General features: G+C 34.8%; 3 protein-coding genes across 9 annotated transcripts; 1 reads left to right on the top strand and 2 right to left on the bottom strand.

The window, feature by feature from the left end:
• Positions 1-1,102: 1,102 nt before the first annotated feature.
• Positions 1,103-2,455, bottom strand: LOC142504486 (uncharacterized). Its single transcript, XM_075617342.1, is given in 3 exon segments — positions 1,103-1,213; positions 1,215-1,421; positions 1,724-2,455. Coding segments are annotated over 3 exon segments (957 nt in total). The 5' UTR covers positions 2,363-2,455.
• A 1,846-nt stretch (positions 2,456-4,301) lies between these two features.
• Positions 4,302-7,273, bottom strand: LOC142555956 (F-box protein At5g46170-like). Of its 2 annotated transcripts, XR_012822485.1 has the most exons (3): positions 5,811-7,273; positions 4,623-4,785; positions 4,302-4,570 (listed from the first exon to the last, which is right to left on the bottom strand). XR_012822485.1 is itself a non-coding variant. In XM_075667135.1 (2 exons), the coding sequence occupies exon 1, from the start codon at positions 7,015-7,017 to the stop codon at positions 5,851-5,853; it is 1,167 nt and encodes a 388-aa protein (XP_075523250.1). In that variant the 5' UTR covers positions 7,018-7,273; the 3' UTR covers positions 4,302-4,785; positions 5,811-5,850. The 2 variants fall into 2 exon arrangements, 1 of the variants encoding a protein (XP_075523250.1); XM_075667135.1 differs by having other exon boundaries at positions 4,302-4,785.
• Positions 7,274-10,517: 3,244 nt separating this feature from the next.
• Positions 10,518-15,256, top strand: LOC142555955 (glycolate oxidase 1-like). Of its 6 annotated transcripts, none has more exons than XM_075667130.1 (12): positions 10,518-10,642; positions 11,828-12,001; positions 12,159-12,283; positions 12,754-12,800; positions 12,925-13,002; positions 13,213-13,337; positions 13,505-13,571; positions 13,667-13,729; positions 13,820-13,889; positions 13,984-14,084; positions 14,514-14,618; positions 14,875-15,256. In XM_075667130.1, exons 2-12 carry the CDS (start codon positions 11,865-11,867, stop codon positions 15,058-15,060), a joined length of 1,104 nt encoding a protein of 367 aa, XP_075523245.1. In that variant the 5' UTR covers positions 10,518-10,642; positions 11,828-11,864; the 3' UTR covers positions 15,061-15,256. The 6 variants fall into 6 exon arrangements, with proteins under 6 accessions (XP_075523245.1, XP_075523244.1, XP_075523249.1 ...); XM_075667129.1 differs by lacking the exon at positions 10,518-10,642 and adding an exon at positions 10,835-10,860; XM_075667134.1 differs by lacking the exon at positions 10,518-10,642 and adding an exon at positions 10,963-10,987.
• Positions 15,257-20,441: the final 5,185 nt, after the last annotated feature.

Here is a 20,441-nt window from a genome sequence, read left to right as displayed (position 1 = left end):
TTTCACCTCTCCGGCCTACTCAGTTGACCTCGAACCCTCAAATTTTGATCAAGGCGCACAAGCTCAGAGTAGAATAGAAAATGTAACCGTAGTACGTAGTTTTCAAGAAATAGAAAATGGAATACTCTCGGGTTTGTGAAGGAATATTCTAGAAGAAATAGATAGATACAATTTAAATGCCACAATATAAATGTAAATTAAAATTAGCTTCTCGAAAGCTTGAACACGGAACTTCACACAATTCAAAAACGGATTTGCCATTTATAAGTTGACTTCAAATTCCATGAAAGCTGGATTCGAGTTAGGGAATGTCTTCAGAATTCTGAGACTCCTTGGTAGCTCAACTTCATTTTATCCAGATGCCTGGAATTATGATCATCTGAAAGCTGAAAGAAGGAAAACAACATAATTACAATCACGGCTTGACATACACCAACCGACTAGAGTAATGCTGTGAATCACAAATAATGCTAAATTAGCAGTAACCTTATTCTCCAAAGCTCCACGACAAGTCCAAACCAAATTACAAGCCACACCTAAATTTTGCTAGCAACTTCCACCAGCTAGGTTTGACATACAACTTCAAATACAAGCAATTCTTCAAATACAAGCAATTCAAGTAAAGAGAGGCAAGTCAGGTGATGTCGATTATGAGTTGAATAAATAGGTCAGATAGAATATCGAATAACTTTTAAGGGAAAATATTCCATGAATCCAAGCTTCCGGCGATAGGGGAAGTCTGCTGCAAGCTATGCGCACAAGGCCAATTGTGACTTAACCTAAGAAAGCCATTTCTTAACTGAAACAAAGATCAGTTGACCAATATAATTATGGCTTCATAGTTCACAATCTTAAATTATTCGTCTCTCCCGATGTTATGATCATTTTGATCTCCAAATTTAGACTCAAGTGTTTCATATTGGACCTAAAAAACAATTAAATTTCATGATTCATAAACCCACAGGCCTAGAAGGTAGAATAGAGTAAAGATCAGGCATAGATTATCCAGCAGAATAATGTAAGATTGACACAGTGATAGGGCAGTGCAACTCCAGTATCCACACAATCTAGCATCAACATCAAAATTGTGAAATCAAATAATTCAACAACATCCAGACTCACATTTGATGGACGATCCAGCAAGGCAAGTGAGCCTGGACTTGGTATTGGCCTCAGCTATAGGAAGCGTCTTCCCTTCATTAATCATCCGCACATTCCCATATTCGTATAACTCCATCTGATGATGCAGAGGCCACTATAACTGGATCATTCTCTCCAGAATCATCACCATTCTTTGATAACACAACAATGCCTTTCACACGAGCCGTGTGGGCATCATCAATGCTGTAAGCCACTTTCCCACTGCCTGCATCCCATGCCTTTATACCCCTATCTTCTCCACCGGTAAACAAAATCCCATTCTGGTAAAAATAAAGGAAAGCAAAACAAATTCAATCCCCACTGAATAAAGGACAATTATCAAATGTACACCCAAAAATTACAATCATGATATGGATTTGAACAAGGTAAATAAATTGCACAAATAAAGCTACCAGAAACATCTATTAATTGTTGCAACCCATCCCTTCTCTTTCTTTCAGTAAACTAAGTAATTTCCGTAGTTTTTAATATCGTATTAATTAATCATTATCATATTTATGCTATCATTTTTCATTTTCCTCGGCTAAACCACACACAAGGTAAAAGTGAGAGACAGACATACGGCGCCAGGGGCAGCACAGAGGACTTTCTTTCCATTATCCAACTCAGAAACTAATTTTGCATCCTCTGATTCGTGGACCGTGATTTTCTCATCGACCACCATGAAGAATTTGTCTCCAGTTCTATCAAATTGTACGGTGGAGGACTCTTTGTTCAGCCTGCAGTAAAAGCTCCGCCTCCCTCGAACCAAATTGACCATGGCCAAGCAATCGTCATGGCCTACCGTCAACGCCAACTTCCCCGAGGGGTGGATGGAAAGAGAATTGACACCCTTCTTGTGAACTTTCACGGTTTTGAGGTGAATAAAGGGATCAGCGTCGTAGATTGAGACACAGCCGTCGGCATCTGCGGAGACGAGATTCCTGGGGAATGAGAGGGAAAGAGGGGTGTAGAACGAAAGGGAGGAAACCGCGGAGGAGTGGTGAAGGGAACCAATCTCGGAGGACGTGGGGAGGTCGTCGATTTTGATGGTATCATCGTTGCCGCCAGAGACAGCGGCGGAGCCCGAAACGGCGACGGACTTGATGGTGGAGAGATGGGAAGGGAAGGAGAAGAGCGGGGTTAGGGTGAAGGATGAGGGGGATTTCTTCAGGCTGTAGCCCCATATGAAACGCTCGTATGATCCCGCCACCAAACTCATCCTTCAACCTTTTGCTTAAACCATGGAAGTCCGCGGAACTATTGGGGGTAAGTGTTTAGGAAAATCAGACATATTTTATTCAATCATATCATATATAATAATATTTACAGCAAAACCTAACCTATATATATTTAGTTTTATGAGTTATAAATTTTTTATGAAATTATCTCTCCAGTCAATTAAGACGTTTTGGAATAATACAATGACGTATCAACATTTATTGCAGTCTGTGTCTGTATTTGGAGGGGAGATACAACGTGACAATAACAACGGAGAATTATATTCACAGATATGTAAAATGGGTTGCGTCGGCCCAGCCTGCTTCAGCCGTCGTCCAACGGGGCAGCACTTTTTGGCCCACCAATATATATACGAGACGGATCAATCCCTACCGATATTTACAATAAAAAATAATACTCTTAAAATAAAAGATAATACTCTTAAAATAAAATAATCAATTGTACATAAACAATGCAAAAACTCTCGTGAGAATGTCTTATATGTCAATTTTCTGAGACATAACTTTTGCCCGACCAAACTAATGAAAAATTATTATTTTTTATGTTAAAAGTATTACTTTGCGCGGTAGGTATAGATTGGTTCGACCCGTCTCATGAATATAGACATGCGAGACTATGTCACAAGAGATCTACTCCATAAACTATTATAAATAATATAAATACTTCAAAATTTATCAACCATATATAAACTAGTGATTTGTGGCACACGCAAAGCTCATGATCCATAAAAAAAACAAAATAAAATTTATCAATTTTTGAAGTTGAAATGATTGAATCAATTTTTGAAATTAAAATAGGAGTAGATAAGAGGGAAAAAAAATTGTTTGTAAAAGATAATATATTAAATTCATGCTTAGTTTGATAAGATATATATTTTAGAGAAACCCGAAATTATACAATGGCTTAATTCTGTTAATACATTGGTTCCACGTATTATAATATAATAAAATAAAACTTTTTTCTTCAATAAATTCAAGTTTTGTTGCGTAACTCTCTGTTTTCACCTTTGCTTGCTACTTTCTGGAACTCTTCCACATCTGAAGAGGCAGCTAGTAGTCATGGGCGAGGGTGTCGATGTTTTTGTCGGGGGCGAACAAATTGTTTTTGTCAGAAGGGGAACCAAAACGGATAGGAGAGGGAGAAAATAGTTAGTTGGGAGGGGACGACGAGAAAACAGGTAAGTGAATGTTTGACCAATAATAAAGAGTTTCGATTTCTCATACTAATACTTAGTATCAAAAAAAGATTATTTCGTAAAATGTTATTTAATTTCTTTAATGGGAAAAAAATTGAGATTACATTTATGTTAAAATATATTTAATTTTATAACGTGAGTTTCCGCAAACAATGTAAATAATCCATTTGTTATTAAGTTATATATATAAATTTACATGCCACGGAGTGCTAAAATTGAATTAGTTTCTACTCTGTCTTAAATGCATTATTCGGATGCAGCGTCAAACCTTAAAAGAGATTCTCCTAGACTAAATATTAATCTATTATAAATAATAGATAAATTGGCCGACTATGTCTAAACAATGGATTTTCGAACAGCTTAACTCATATTGTAGTAAATATTAGTTGGTTTGAATATATTACTCGATATATAATCTCTTTATACCTGAAACTATATACATGTACATGTGTTGGGTTTCTCTGTCAAACAAATCCATGAATTTGAAATCTTTTTGTTTCGAATACATTAATCCAAATGCGACATAAGTTTTCTTTCTTGAGCATCTCTTCACATTAGTTTTCCTTTTACGATCTAGATAAGACGATTTCTATACCACGCAGTGATATTATATTATATATAATGTATGCCACGAACACAGACATCCAAACATGAAAGACAACCACAAAGGAAGTCAAATGGTCGATCGCGTTACAAATCCATGGGGCAAAATGCAGGTTGATGCTTCCATCTCAATCAAAAGAATAATATTATGATGAACGCAACTGAGTTGACATACTTACAATTAAAGTGTAAAGCTGAAAATGAAACAAATCATAATAAAAAAGATCAAAATTTTCATACATTTTTATTATTATCTTTAACAGGGTAACACATGAGCATAAGATCTTCAAACCTAAAATATTTACAAATAAGCGATGACCACAAATTTAAGGGCTTGCAGTTCTTACAAGCATGTAAGCATAGGCCTGAGTTCGAAATGTAACTAGATGCCTGTCAACCAGAATAGACTTTCGACGGAAGTACCGTGTCACCAGATAGATGCCTGTCAACCAGAATGGACTTTCGACGGAAGTACATTTAGGGCTTGTAACCAACCAGTGACTGGTAGTGAAGTGGTAATAGAAAGGATGATGAACTCCACAGTCCACAGGTCCACTCCATGAAAAGAAACTGCATTTTCTGTGCATCCCTTGAAAAAAACTTGCCTGAAAAAATGATTCCCATCAAGAACAAGCTTTGAATGACCAGATGCAGCAGAGAATTTCTTTACAGCAAATAATGTAACGAAAACTGATCGTATCATGGAGGCAGAAACAACCATTTCTTACGTAAAACAAAACAAACAACCGTTATTTGCATGAAAGAAAGTTCAATAGAACAATAAGAAGTAACAAATAAAGAAGAAATAAACATGAAGGCAGATCAAACCATAAAAAGCCACATAACATTCAGCAGGCTTTGAGATTTATATGAAGACTTTAACTCAAAAGTTATTTATATTTATCTGTCTTGCAATGTTAACGGTTACAAAGTTCTGATTCACATTATGGCAGCTGAATAGATCTTATATACCCAATCCTGCTCTTACATGATAAAGGTTGGCACATTACTCCAGTCCCAACCCCAGAAAGAAAGAAAGAAAGAAAGAAAGAAAGAAAGAAAGAAAGAGGAGAAAAAAAGACACCATGGGAGAATAGGCATTACGCATACTGCACACATGGAGAAGAGGTGCTTGAAGCCACTCAAGATGCAGTAAACCAGGGTAACCAGAAATATCAATCTAAATCTCGTTGAAAATACAACCAATAACATTACTCAAATGCCTACAAACTGTGTGTGCCATTGCAACCTGATAGCATTTAAACTAAACTTGTCATGATAAAATCAGGACACATATTTGAGGCACACCCAAAGCTAAACTTGTCATAATATTCGCATTTATCAATCAGTGAGTACTCGAATAACCATTGATTTCGTGTCATCACTCTCTATCTTCACAGTAAAAAGGAACTAAATTCACCATTCAAATGCGCAAGCATAATTGAGGTACACCAGAACCTCATGAAACACGTGACTGCATAAAACATACCCAATTTCGATGCCTCGAAAAAAAAGGAGAGAGAGAAAAATGACAGAAAACATTATATTCTCCCATCCCCCAATTTCACCAAGAATCCAAATTAGTTTCTTCCAAAGCTTGTAATCAATAAGCCACTCAAAAACAAATTACCTCAAGCGTCCATTCCTCTGCACCTTATTCACACCTCATCTCAAAAGGAGTTCATTTCTAGACAATAAGCCCTTCTCTTTAATAACATCTTTGCGGCAGTATGAAGTGGTTCCTCGAGTGCAGAGGACACCCAGTTCAATTCTGAACCCAAGATCTCCTTCTTCGGGTGCTCACTAGGCCTAATCGCCACCAAGGTTGCACCTTCCAACACCATCCCACAAGGCAATTCTAAACGAGGGGCATACCACAACCACATATTCAGAGCTGGAACGAGAGTCCTTTTAGATGCTGATGATGCCAACAAAGGCTTCATCCTCAGCTCTCGCAGCTGCTCTTTATTCATAGACAACACTCCTTGCCCATCAGCATCCGTTAAAAACAAGCTCTCCAATGTCTCATGCTCGGCAATTATAGGCTGAAGAAGATAATGCCTTGCTGAGGCTGCAACCAAAGAGCTTATCGTCCACACAACACGCAACTTTAAGCCCCCATTCGTGTAAAAAGATTCAGGAATGCTGCCACGATCGATCTCGCCAACTCTATTGTTGTTCCCAATGTCGGCTTCAGAAACAACATAAGCACCTGAATAATTGTGCATCATACTATTGGCAGTTCGAATTATGTTTGAAGCTCCAAAAATGACGCAGCTATCAAGAGTGGAACCAAAATCTGCCTTCCACTTCAGCAGAACACCCTCATCAATCCCGAGATCGCCACTCGGTAATTCAATTCTGAGGAGCTTAATTTCGTTAAAATTCCTCAAGACTTGACTAGGGGAATGGTGCGTGACGCTATTTTGTTCAGAATCACATTCTAAATCTTGGGACAGAGAAATATTTCGAGAAGCGGAGGAGGGAACGATGAGCTGAGTAATAAGAGAGTGCAGGGGTTTGACGAGCCCAAAAAAGAATAGCCTGAAGAGAGAGACAATGGGATAGCTGGACTTGTCTAGAACCGAGACAGATGAGGAGGTGGCGGATGAAGATGAATCATCGTCCGAGATGACGCAATCTACGCGGACGATGACGTCATCCACCTGAGGGACAAGAGCGCGAAAACGCCTGGAAACAACGCAGCATCGGCCCAATGCTTCGACGTCGCCGATCCTGTTAAAGATAAGGAGGAGAATGGAGTCCGGCAGCGGGTCGAAGTGATCAATCTGTTCGGCGTGGAGTCTGCTGCCCAGATCTAATCTCATCGAGCACATTTCGTGTAGCTTCGGTGAAAAGCAATGAGTGGATAATTGTGGGGAAGATCAAGAAACACGGGATTGACACATGAATTAAGAGATGTGAAGATAAAGAAAGAAAGATTCTAGCTCCGGCCGCCGTTCACATAAGTATATTTGGGGCGTGGCCTCTCTCCGAACGTGCAGATTACTTGGCAATCCACGGGTTAATTTATACACGGTCCCCAGGAATGCATGACAAGATTTTATTCCCCCATTTAAGTATTTTAGCCACAAAATTTCCTCAAATATTAATTTAAAATAAATAACCTGCTAACTGAATTTTTATAATTAAAAAAAAAAAACAAAAAGAGCTCACCGACATAATTTCTCACGGCACTCCGAAAAATTTCGTTCTCAAGTGATTACGTTGTACTCATACGTTACGGCATGGATGTGTTGTTCGTTTATGGTGATGTCCAGACCAAGCAAGATATTACCATGAGCAGAGCAGAGCTCTATGAGTCAGCAGGACGAAATCTGAGGGGGCTTGCATGCCTGTTTCCTTAAGTTTTTGGGAAGCCTGAAGTCCGAGTTAGAGCAAAGAAAACGGGATGCCCATTGATTGTATTATTTGGGGATCTCGGGATGTTGGCAAAATAATTGGAAGATGATATCATTAGATTAATTATCCTATAAAAATATGAGATTTAATAATGGTAATACAGTATCGATGACTGTCATCAAGCAATCACGACATATGAAACTGTGATCGTGCTATGCAACATATGGATTGGGGTAAATTAGAAGATAATTAAGTTAATCAAAGTACAGAATTTACGGATGTCAGGGCTTGAATTCCGAGGTCGTCGTTACTTTTTTTCTTATAAATTTTATGTGTTCTCGTTCAAAAAGTGATTTGATTATGGTTATATTTATTACAAATTGTATTTATATTCTCCATAGTTTTTTTCTGTTTTGTGAGATCATTATTAACTTGAGTATTGGATTGACCGCGATGGAAAACTCTTTCAGAGCCTCTTCACGAGATCTATTGTTTGTTTGTGTGCAAGAGCTCGGCTACCTGCGGTAGATCTTAAGTATTGACCTACGAAAAAGGAGAAACTCTAAGCTCGAAATTGGTCACCCTTTAATTTCTACCCCCAATTTACCGAGCCACATCAGTTTATTCGTAAATCGTGACTTTAAAGCTTTGCATTGAATTAATGGGTTAGGTGAATATTGAACCTGAGATGTGTACAATCACCCAATTTACACGAAGTCGTGATCAACTCGTCTTACACACAGGAAATAAATGGCATTTTCGTTGAGCAAACGTGGGTTCCATGCATTCAAGAAATGGGTATGGGTCTCAAACCCGTTCATAAAATTGACCCATACATATATCGAATTGCTCTCCTCCATGACCATGCGTGCTTGCTTTTATTTGTATGAGATTAAAGGGACACCTCGTTTTTGTTTTTTTTCTTCTTAATACGGCTTTTAATAAAGCATTGACAACAATCAACATACACAATACTTGAACGAAAGGGTTCGGTTCGATAATATTATTGATTTCAAATGACGTTCATCTTAGATATATTTGAAATATATCACATTAACTATTCAAAACACTTGGTTTCGTTATAATCGTATCACATTGATATATTAAACTAATAAAAAATGAATTATAAACTCAAAAAATTTACATCATCCAATAGTAAAACCATTTGGACGAAACGTTAGGATTATAAAATCAAAAAAATTACATCACCTGGCGGTTTAAAAACGTATAATCCAACTCAACCATTTAGTCTGAAAGATGTGTGGTCGATTTAGTCATTTGCCCGCGATATTTGGGCCACAAAAGCATTGTAATTTATGGACCCTATTGGGCTACACATCCATTTTACTAATTATTTAATTTTAGCCCATCAATTTCTGGTTCAAAGTTGTGAACGGTTGAATTAAATATTTTTCACTAATTAGGATATGTTTGGTATGAGTGTTAAGCAAATGATAGATTGTTAAACTCATATTTGTCTCATTTTTTATTGGTTCAATTAATCAAGAAAGTCATGATAAAAAAAACATATTTGGGTGAAAAGACATCCCATTGTGTTGGGAGGATTGATAATCTAATTCCTAAAATATAAAGTAAATTACCATTTTACCCACAATTGATGGTTTATATTTTTTTTATTTGCACACACATCACATAAATAATTCCATGATGAAACTAAATAAAATTTAAAAAATAGAGAAAAAAATAATTAGAAATCCACTATATCATCCTCTGCGCTTAAAAAAATAGAGAACAAAATGAGATAAAATGCAAAATCATATTAATTTTTATTAAAAAAATAAATTATCATATAAATACATAATCTATAATTTAAAATTTTATAAAATATTTATTTATTAATAGCTGAACACGTATTTTGAAAACATTGCTACAAATATCATTTTATATACCAAATTGTCATCAATTTTAGTTTAGGGTATTTTTGTCTCAACAACAAAAAATATAAAATTTATCATACTCGTTAAAATCTTACCAAACAAAACATTATTCATCACTACACATTATATATCATTACCTTAAGTTTTTTCATGAATCCAATTAGTTATCATATCCTACACACCAAACCTAGCCTAAATGTATAATAAATCCCTCGATTTGATACCCAATACAAAACACTAGGTCTAAATTACTTGATTCCACATATATCTTCATACCCCACAATTACTATTATGGCTTTCCATGCAATAACAATACTTCATAAAATTTAGAAACATTTAATTTTTTAACTTAAAATTTTAATTAATAATCAAAATTGAGGAGACAAATTTATCTTTTAAAAAAGGGGGTGGATTTGCTTTAAATCCAAATATCAAACTTAAATTTGCAGGAAAAAAATGTATTTGCACTCATTAATTCAAAAAATAATAATTTATGTACTTTCCGGATCCACATGTTTTTCGCGGATGAAAATTTATTCAAAACATTGAAAATCTGATGCTAATATATAATATTCGAGCATCAACTATTTTATATATGGTACAAAAGATAATATTTTGAGTATAAAATAAGAACAAATTTATTAATATCAACATTTTACACATGTTTGAGCACTAAAAAAATCATGTATTAATACCAGATCTGAAATAATTGGTAAAAAAATACCATATATTAATATGATATTTTTATTTTTTTGTGCTGCTTTTTTCCCGAAAAAACAAATATGTCATTAATATCAATACTTACTATATATATTTGAGTACTAATTAATCATATATTAATATCAGATTTGAATCATTTTATCCTCATATATCATTTATTAATATAATATTTTTATTATTATGTACCAATTTTATCCGAAAAAATAGGTGAGTTCAGATAATACATGAACATTTTTTATAGATCAAGAATAAAAATATATAATTATTCTGACAAAAATTGAATATAAATTTAAGAATTTAATGCAAATTTATTCCTAAAAAAATGAGATCACATCGAAGGAGTAGGATTAAATATTTATTTGTAGACAGCCTTCTTGGAATTTTACCCGTCAGCCTCTCCTTATTATATATATAGACACAAACTCTGTGTTTGCGTAGCAAATTCTAGTTCTCTTTGTCCGCAGTCGATCAGCATTGTGAGGTTTGCACCGAAATTTTCTCTCTTCAACATCGTTTATGTGTATTCGATTTCTCCATTCTTTTGAGTTACTTTGATAATAGTTTTCCGTATTCGTACTTCTGAACTTCAGTTGTAGTCTAATTTCTTTGCTGTTTATTTGGTTGTTTCCTGCGAATGCTGGAATTTTTACAGCTCTATTGATCAGCGTCTGCTTCGTTTTTTTTTCCCATGGTTATTAGGTGAGTGATAATCTGCGATTAATTTTGATCCGTAATTGTTATATTGTATTGTAATGATATGGTAATGGCATTAAATAGGTCGACTCGATATCAATCAATTTTATGCCGATTAGGCGGGTCTACTGCAGTAAGTTATTGATTTTTTGAAGATACGGATATTGGCTGGAACAAGTTGTAGTGTGTAGGGTGGGTCTACGCCAGTGAATCATTGAAAGCATTCAAAGTTGTCACAAGCAATATATAAGAGTAGTGTGTGTGTATAAGAGCTTATTTTTGTACGAAAGCTTATCATTCATTAAGGTATATAAAGAACAGGTACCGACACTCTATGCTTTTACTTAAGAAAAAGATGTGTCGGTTATCACATCATATGAGCATGTCGGCGAGTCCATAAATGTTTGTGCTCTTTTTTCTAACTAACGGTTTAGGAAGGATTTTGTGAATTTCGTTGATGGTGAACTGTTATTTTAATGGTTTAGGCACTTAATTTTATGTCCATTACTGAAAGAATATATGGTGTATGGCATAAGACTTCATCATTGTGTGGTAAGATTCTGTAAATTCCTCTCACATATAAGAATTCAGGTGGTAAGGGGCTTATAAGCTCAGACAATTCGTCATGATATATCGAGTTAGTGTTACAGGACTTTTAGATTCAATTTGCATATATTATAGGATCTCAACAGGTACTTCAGCACTCTTTTTTGTTGTAGGTAACAATAGATAACAACAGTAATTTTGTTCATGGAAGATGGTAAACTGATAATATCTTCTCACCCACAACTATATTCATGTGAAAAATATATAAAATGCATTGTTTTTCTACCTGTACAACAATTTAACGAGCAAGAACGGATCTTTAACAGCGGTTCTACAAGTACGTGGTCCTTAGGATGAGTATTTCCTTCTTCCAAAATGTCTCCCGATTTTTCTCTATGATTATTCACTGGTTTTGAATCATATCCAGAGCTTCTTGGCGCGTCGTAGGGGAGACATCCGAGCAAATGGAGATTACAAATGTTATGGAGTATGAAGCCCTTGCGAGGGAGAAATTACCAAAAATGGTTTATGACTATTATGCCTCTGGTGCCGAGGACCAATGGACTCTCAAAGAAAACCGAAATGCTTTTTCTAAGATTATGTAAAGTGCCTCAGTAGTTCCTTTAGAATGCTTGCTGTATGCATTATCTTTTTTCTAGAGATTCATTAATTTTCCAAGTATAAGGAATAAAGCAAATATCATTTATCTGGACTGGCTTTGTTGCCAAAAACTAAAAAAAGCTCTATTTGTTGTATAGGTTCCGCCCCCGTATATTAGTGGATGTTAGCAAGATTGATACCGACACATCTGTCTTGGGCTTCAAAATCTCAAGTCCCATAATGATTGCTCCTACGGCTATGCAGAAAATGGCACATCCAGAAGGTATTAAGTATAAACAGCATGGTAGCCAGATTTTCAATTATCTTGAGTTAACAATCATGTATGAGAAACATTTTTAAACACACGATTGTTTGATATGTTATTGTAAATTTGCTGTTAATATGTAGAAAGTAAAATTTGTGCACGCAACTTCTTAGGTGGTGTTTGCAAATGCTTGAAAAAAAGTGATTATGAACTTTTTTTTAACAAATTTGCAAAATTTTGTAAAGGAAACGTCCATAATCACTTTTTTTAAAACATTTGAAAACTACCTTAATAATATACTTTATCTATAGCATTTCTGAAGCTGATTGATGCAAAACTTAAATTTATAATTTTCAACAAAGTATATGATCATGTTTCAAAGATTTTTCTATGACCCTTAAATCTAAAAGCATATTTTGACATATATTTCATCCTTTATATGCATTCCCAAGTGCTTGAAATAGTTTTTAAATGGTTGCTTGATGCAGGAGAGCTCGCAACAGCAAGAGCGGCATCATCGGCGGGCACCATCATGGTTCGAATTTTCATCACCTCTATTTTCTTTCTCAATGTTAAAGTTTCATCTTAGTCTTTGCCTGCAACACTGATTGAAACATTTTATTGCCTTGCTACTGATCGATGATTGATGTGCTATATAGACGTTATCCTCATGGGCCACCTCTAGCATTGAAGAGGTTGCATCCACGGCACCTGGAATTCGATTTTTTCAGCTTTATGTAAGTCCAAAAATCATCATCCACTTCTACTTGTTGGCCATTCTGCTGATTCTCTGCTTGTTATTTTCCATGATAATATAGTATTCTCCCTCGTATCTAATTACTACCTCACAGAATGAGCAATTGGAATCCATTAATAATAGCCATGTTATATAGCACAGATCCTTATTTAAAATCGTAGCCTCAGAGATGATTTCTCTTTAAATTTAGGTTACCAAAGACAGAAGCATTGTAACTCATCTCGTGAAAAGGGCTGAAAATGCTGGTTACAAGGCAATTGCCCTGACTGTAGACACTCCAAGGCTTGGGCGCAGGGAAGCTGATATTAAGAACAGGTCAAGTCTTTACTAAATATTTCCTCTCTTGTAGAGATTCAAATTCTAATGTTGGGTTTGTTAATTGATCTTCGCGTTTGTTTGACTGAGAAATTTTATTTAACATGTATGTGTTTCCTCTTGTGCTAGTTTTGTCTGTTCATTGATATTTATTTTTGTGCAAGCAGATTCGCTTTGCCATATAACTTGACACTGAAGAATTACAAAAAATTGAATCTTGCCACGATAGATGAGGTAAACATGCTAAAATACCTCTCATTGAATAAATTTAGTTCAGTGATCTTGTATTTTAATCCCACCATCCTACCAACTATTTGTGGCTGTTTTAGACCAATGACTCTGGACTTGCTTCATTTGTCGCCAACCAAATCGACCGATCTCTTAGCTGGAAGGTAGGAACATCATTTTCACCTGATGAATCTAGCGAAATTGCAGGAAAATCAGTTTTAGTTTTATGTTTTCTTCTTGATAAAACCTGACAGGATGTGAAGTGGCTCCGGACAATCACTAACTTGCCGATCCTGGTGAAGGGTGTGTTAACCGCCGAAGATGGTATGCCCTTTACTTCAGTAAATTTAATTTTTTTCAATGTTTCTTTACCTTATATTGGTGCCCCTCGTTAATGTCTTATTTGAATGTATTTCAGCCGCCCTAGCTATACAAGCTGGAGCAGCTGGAATCATCGTATCCAATCACGGAGCTCGACAACTTGATTATGTTCCTGTGACCATAATGGCCTTGGAAGAGGTTATAAATACTTGTTTCGGTTATTGCAATTCCCTATTAAGTTTGTTCCTCTTGGACAGTGGCTCAAGGGAGGGGGAGACCAGCAACCACGGTCGCCTCCATTTCTCTTGACCTTTTTAATGCATGCATGATTTTGGTAGACAATATAGAACACTCCTTAAATTATGAATTTTGGCTCTGCAATGCTTTGGAGGTTGTTTGATATGTAAACTGTAGTTAATCGAACACACGATATTTATTCTCTCATTTTTGCGAGTTGAATACTTTTGCCCAAGGTGGAATTACATCTGTGTCTGTTGGTTTGTTGATAGTGTTTAGCAAGTAATATAATGATTCCAAACTTGAGAAAATGTTTCTGGTTTACATAGCCTTCTCCAGTATACTTTATAGCCAGTCCAGGTTCAGACATGTTAGTTTGGAAACTTGCAGGTTGCAAGAGCAGCACAGGGCAGAGTTCCCGTTTTTCTTGATGGTGGGATTAGGCGAGGAACAGATGTCTTTAAAGCAATAGCCCTTGGAGCATCTGGTGTATTCGTAAGTATCGAAGACACGGCTTCTACATATGACACCGTCAAACTTAGTGTTTAATTCACAAGTTCTCCTTCACTTATACTTCCTACTTCTGATTAGAACTTAAAACTTCGTGTTGTACATACTACATATACATGACCAGAATAAATTTACCTGGAATCCGCATTAAATTCAATATTATTTAAAGTTATCAACCATTGTCGTTGAGTATTATAATAAGCTAACGAACTTTTTTCCCCGTTGGCAATGGATACTACAGATTGGAAGGCCAGTTGTTTTCTCATTAGCAGTTGATGGCGAGGCAGGTGTACGAAAAGTTCTTCAGATGCTGCGCGATGAGTTCGAGCTTACCATGGCATTAAGTGGTTGTCGCTCGATCAAGGAGATCACCCGTTCTCGTATTCAGGTGCCGGGTGACACTCCTCCTGTTACCTCTAGATTGTGAAGTCCGAGTTTGTGGTGGAATTACGTACCGGTCATTATCAAAAATACCAGTTTGCTGATTAATAATGCCATCTTTGTTATAAATCATTTATTCGTCATTTAATGGTTCGCCGTATTCAAGTGCGGTTTGGACCGGCTTTGATTTTTTGTTTTCCAAATGAAATATTTTGTGATTGTTGAATAAATTATTTAAATTATCCAATCTAGCCATTATATATATATTTTAGGGTTTCTTAGTATCTGTGGTTTGTAGAAATGCTGGACGTACAAGCTACAAAGTGAACATGAACAAGCTAGGAAGCCAACATGCATGTTTGCCACAAATTGAACATGTTACCTTTTAATGAAATTAGTTTCATTAAAAACAAAAAACAAATTGAACATGTTGAATGGACTCGTGTCATGTACTCGACAAAGCAAAAGAATTTAATACTATAATAATTATCTTCTTCAACCTACCCACCAATCGCGTGTGTGTGTGTGTACTCGACAAAGCAAAAGAATTGAAAAATCAGGTACTGTTTTTGTTGAATAAATTTTCTATATTATGTGTATACATGTAAAACATATATTTATCAAACCATCTCTATTCTCTCCTTAGGTTATTATATAAATTTATAATATAGTTTTTTGTTTTTCTTTTTTTTAAAAAAAACAGAAAACTCAGTTATAATAAATGAAAGCATCGAAAAGATGGATAGGTGGCGCCTCACTGAAACTTCTCCCCAAATCCTTGCATTCCCATGGCCACACAGTGGGCTACAAAACCACAAGGGAGGGAGACAAGACAATATTTTAAACTTTACATAATTTGTTCGTAAAATTATTTTTTCCCAAAAACAAACATTTATATTTAGGATATAGATTAGTATCACATCAACGATGTTGCATTTAATTTCAGACGAACAACCAACCTGACATAAAGATTTTAGCTGGCGCCCACTTAAAAAATGGAGATTCTTGGAATTACTTCATTTGTAGACTTTGAATAATTAAGATCCTACATCATCGACACAACATCCAAATGTGAGAAAATAAAAATAAATTAAAAAACAACATCACGAGATAACTTTAAACAGGCAGTGGGAATTATATAATATTTGACCGACCGCGATCTAAGTTAACTTCAAAATTTTTATTTTTTATGGGTCATTATTCTACAAAAAGTGCTCCCGATCGACGCGACGCTTCTAGTTCTCTCTTCTTTGATATGGTTTAATTAAATATTAAACTTGAGGTAATGGTGACAGCCCACTTGTTTAAATTAACATTAAAATTTTATCCGGATTCGGCTCCATTTTATTTCCGACATTCAAATGATTCATAGCATTCCAGAAATCATTCTTTTTAATTGAGAAATAACAAATAAATTATCCTGCAGTTTTGCATTAATTCAGTCCATGAAATCATTTTAGATGCTCTGGATTATTAAAATACTAACAAAAGATGCACACGCATTGTATGCGTTATTATTATCTTTAATTTGATCAAATAATACTAAACTATTAACACGAAATTATTTCAATTTAGAATAGTTGTTTGATTTAAAATGAAGTTTTGTTTAGATTTTTTTCTATGTAAAATATGGAGTGACTTGAGGAGGTTTTTAGTAGAGTAAGAATGATAATTATGAAATTAAATATTTTGGTGTCCTCAAAAGTAGTTACTCTAAGAGTCTGATATTTAATAATATAATATAACATAGATAACAAAGGTATTTTTCATACACAAATTTGAGAAATTTATTGCATGCAGTTGAAAAAAAAAAAAAAAAAAAGGAGGATGTGGCTGTTAGTCCGATAAATTGATATGTTTAAAATTTTAATTTCTCAACTTATTAAAATACAATTTTGTTTTCATACAGTAACTTCGATTTGTTTTAGTTTTGATAATTTTTTTTTTCCTGAAACCACTGAATTCATCGAATATGTGATACATGTGAGAAAATATTACGCATATTAAAATTCATAAATATTTATATTAGTATATGAGTGTGATATTTTTGAAAAGTAAAATATCGTCATCTTATACATAGTAATTCCTAAAAAAAAAACACTTTTCAAACAGTACTCGAGACTGATTCTCACAGTTAATAATTGAAGTACGAGATTTAAAATTTTAATATTGTAATTTTTTTTCCATATTTTACTAGGTAACTAGTACACCGATGCACGCGTTGCGTGATTGTATAATATTTTTTATAATTCATTTGATTTATATTTAAATGAGGATCAAAATATAATTATAAGAAATAGTGAGGGACTACACTGTAATTTTGATATATAAATTAAACAATAAATTGAAAAATAAAAGGAAAAAAAAATAACATCTAACATAAACCCTAAGAAACTAATGAATATTATATACGCTGAACTACATATAACTTACATTAAGATTTTAACATTTTATTAATATATATAATATAATTATTAAAATAGACCATGACACCACCAAAATTAGTTATTCTAACTGTCTCAAACTTAATAAAATAGTATAGATAAATCTAGACATACAATTAAGTTTGATCCTTTTTACTGCCCTAAACTTATGATAATAATTCTCGTTCTATATTATTATATATTTATTTATTAGTGGAGATATACAGAGAGATCTTTTCGAGTCAATAAAATAATACATAGCACAATCAATATCCGTTGTATAAATAATAAATATTGTCCCATTTTTTTGGACTCTAGTTTGTTTTCCAAAACCCATTGATATTTGACCCACGTGAATTTCACATGCACATGTTTCTTGCCTGCGTAAAACTCGAAAATTTGAAATTCTGTGCCAAATCCTCGTATGTCGTTTTGCAATAAATTTAACACAAAGAAGAAAAAGAAATTGAAAAGATAGTTGAAGAAGAATAATTACGTACAGATATGTTTGATTGGGAAAATTCTTGGAACTAACAAATTTTCTTGGCAGTGTTCAACTTGATGAAAACAAGGTGGACTCTTGGAGATGGCGACCGGAAAGTCATGGTCTCTTCTCAACAAGTTCAGCATACAAAATTGTTTCAAGTAATCGAAGCCACACAAATAAATGTACAGCTAAATCTTTGCAAATTCATTTGGGCCAAAGGAATTCCTTCTAATTTCTAAACATCAAGTTCAGCATACAAAATTGTTTCAAGTAATCGAAGCCACACAAATAAATGTACAGCTAAATCTTTGCAAATTCATTTGGGCCAAAGGAATTCCTTCTAATTTCTAAACATTCAGGTTACTTTGGATCAGAGGATAAAATTATTAAATGATTAAGAGAAAAATGATAAAAAAATGATTGAATTATTAAAATAGATAATGATAAAATAATATTATGTTTGATATGATTATTAAGAATGAGATAAATAATAATCTTTTGATAAATTGACAAAATCGACCTTCCATTTTGGCGGCGGCGGCGGTCGGCCGGAGGTGTGATTGTCGGCCGGAGACGACGGCGGCGGTAGGAGGAGGGGGTGGTCGGCAGCGGCGGCGGCGGCGGGGAACGGCCGGCGGTGGTCGACGGCGGCCGACGGGGGTCAGAGGGGGTGATCGGCGTCGGGAGGCGGCGGTGGTCGGCGGAGTCGGCGTCAGGCGGCGTCGGGCGCCGTCGGGTGACGGCCGGCGGTGGGCGGTCGGTGGAGGGAAGTGGTGGTGAGTTTGGATTTAACAGAAGGGTAAAATTGAAAAAATAGGATGTATTAAGAGTAGGATAAATAATCATAGGGGGTGAGGAGTGATTATTTTATCTCAGTTAATATAACATAATTATTCATAGGAGAGATTGACTTGATTAAATAAAAATCGTACCAAATAAGGGATAAGACGTGTTAAAAATTCATAAACCCATCTTATTACTCCTACCAAACGGTGCCTCAATGTTTTGTTTGGAAGCTATTGCAAAATAGAATTCCCACAAAAATTAATCTTAGTATAAGAAATATCGGACCAGGTGAATAAAGCTTTTGAAGTTTGTGGCTATTCCGAGAAGGAAGTACACCACCTCTTCACTACTTGTTCCTTCACCATATGATTTGTTCTATTCGATCCGTTCAATTTTGTCAAGTATTTTTTTTTTCGTCACAAGTATGTTTAAAAATTCAAAGACACTGTTATGATTCAAATTAGAAATAATAAAAAAAATTTCGATGTTTGATCGAAGCTCACTTGTTGATTATTTTACAAAATACTCACCCATTATACTTTTGGAGCAAGTCGAAGAAGAAAATAAGGAGCACGTTCGAGGATGGTGATGAAGTCCCACTCAATCAAGATAATCTTTATAATTATGTCATCATATTATATTTCAATTTGTACGTTTCTGCATTCGTCATTTAGGATCTCATTCTACATAAAGTTATTTATTTTTATTCAGTAGACTGGTTTTTTGTTATTTGATTACTACGAGATTTGTTGTTTTACGATCTTATAAATGTTAATAAACGTCGGGTGTCAATACGCTTCGGTCCCGGAGCACGACAGATGTGACATTTGGCAATACACGGTCTGGAGTATTTGGAAGATAAGAGACGGTATTATCTTCCAATCCTTGGAACCAATCTTTGAAAAATCATTCCAAGATATTCAAGTCAGATTGAAGTCTTGGATGCTAGCAAAATCAATTGGAGGAAACTTCTCATTCGATGATTGGGTATTAAATCCAAATTTCATCATTGAGCTAGTTGTATTGAGCTGTTTTGGTTTTTTTTTATTCAATTTGGTTGAGATTTTTTCCCCTCATATTCGTGTAGGGCTTTGTTCGGTTTTTATGCTAACTTGAGTTTGTAAAATTGTACGAAAGGGCTAACTTGTACTCTCTTATTAATATATATAATTTTCCTATAAAAAAATTAAGTATTTTAAATGACGCACATGATTAAGTGCATCAATGCATCTACTTTTTACTAACATGCATCTATATCTATATTTATTACTATTATTAAGAATCTCGCTAATAGAGACAAAAAATTGGTCTGTTTTTTGTTTTCCCAATTTTACCCTCATTTGATATCAAAATTACATTTTTGTTTTTATTTTTTAAAATTTCAAAAAACATTTTTGTTTTTTTTTTTAAATTATAAAATCAAATGGCATTTTAGTCTCTCGATAATCTGTCAAATTTCATTTTAGTTCATAGATAATTATAAAAATAATGTACACGCACCGCGTGTGCAAAATAACTAGTTATATATAAAGAGCTGACTTGCACTCGGTCTCGACTTCCTTGGACCAATTTTAGACTGGTCTTACTTTAGTCTTATAATCGTTCTGTCTGAGTCCAAAGATGCCGTAGATCCTTTCCAAGACATCATTTAATATATACCTTTTCTGCTCCAAGTGGGTGGAGGAGCAAGACGGTGGAACGGTGGGCGGTGGCATCACGTTGGGTCAATTC

The sequence above is a fragment of the Primulina tabacum genome, chromosome 9 (assembly GCF_025594145.1).
Source record: "Primulina tabacum isolate GXHZ01 chromosome 9, ASM2559414v2, whole genome shotgun sequence".
NCBI classification, from domain to species: Eukaryota; Viridiplantae; Streptophyta; class Magnoliopsida; order Lamiales; family Gesneriaceae; genus Primulina; species Primulina tabacum.
This window is presented reverse-complemented; position numbering and strand designations above follow the sequence as displayed.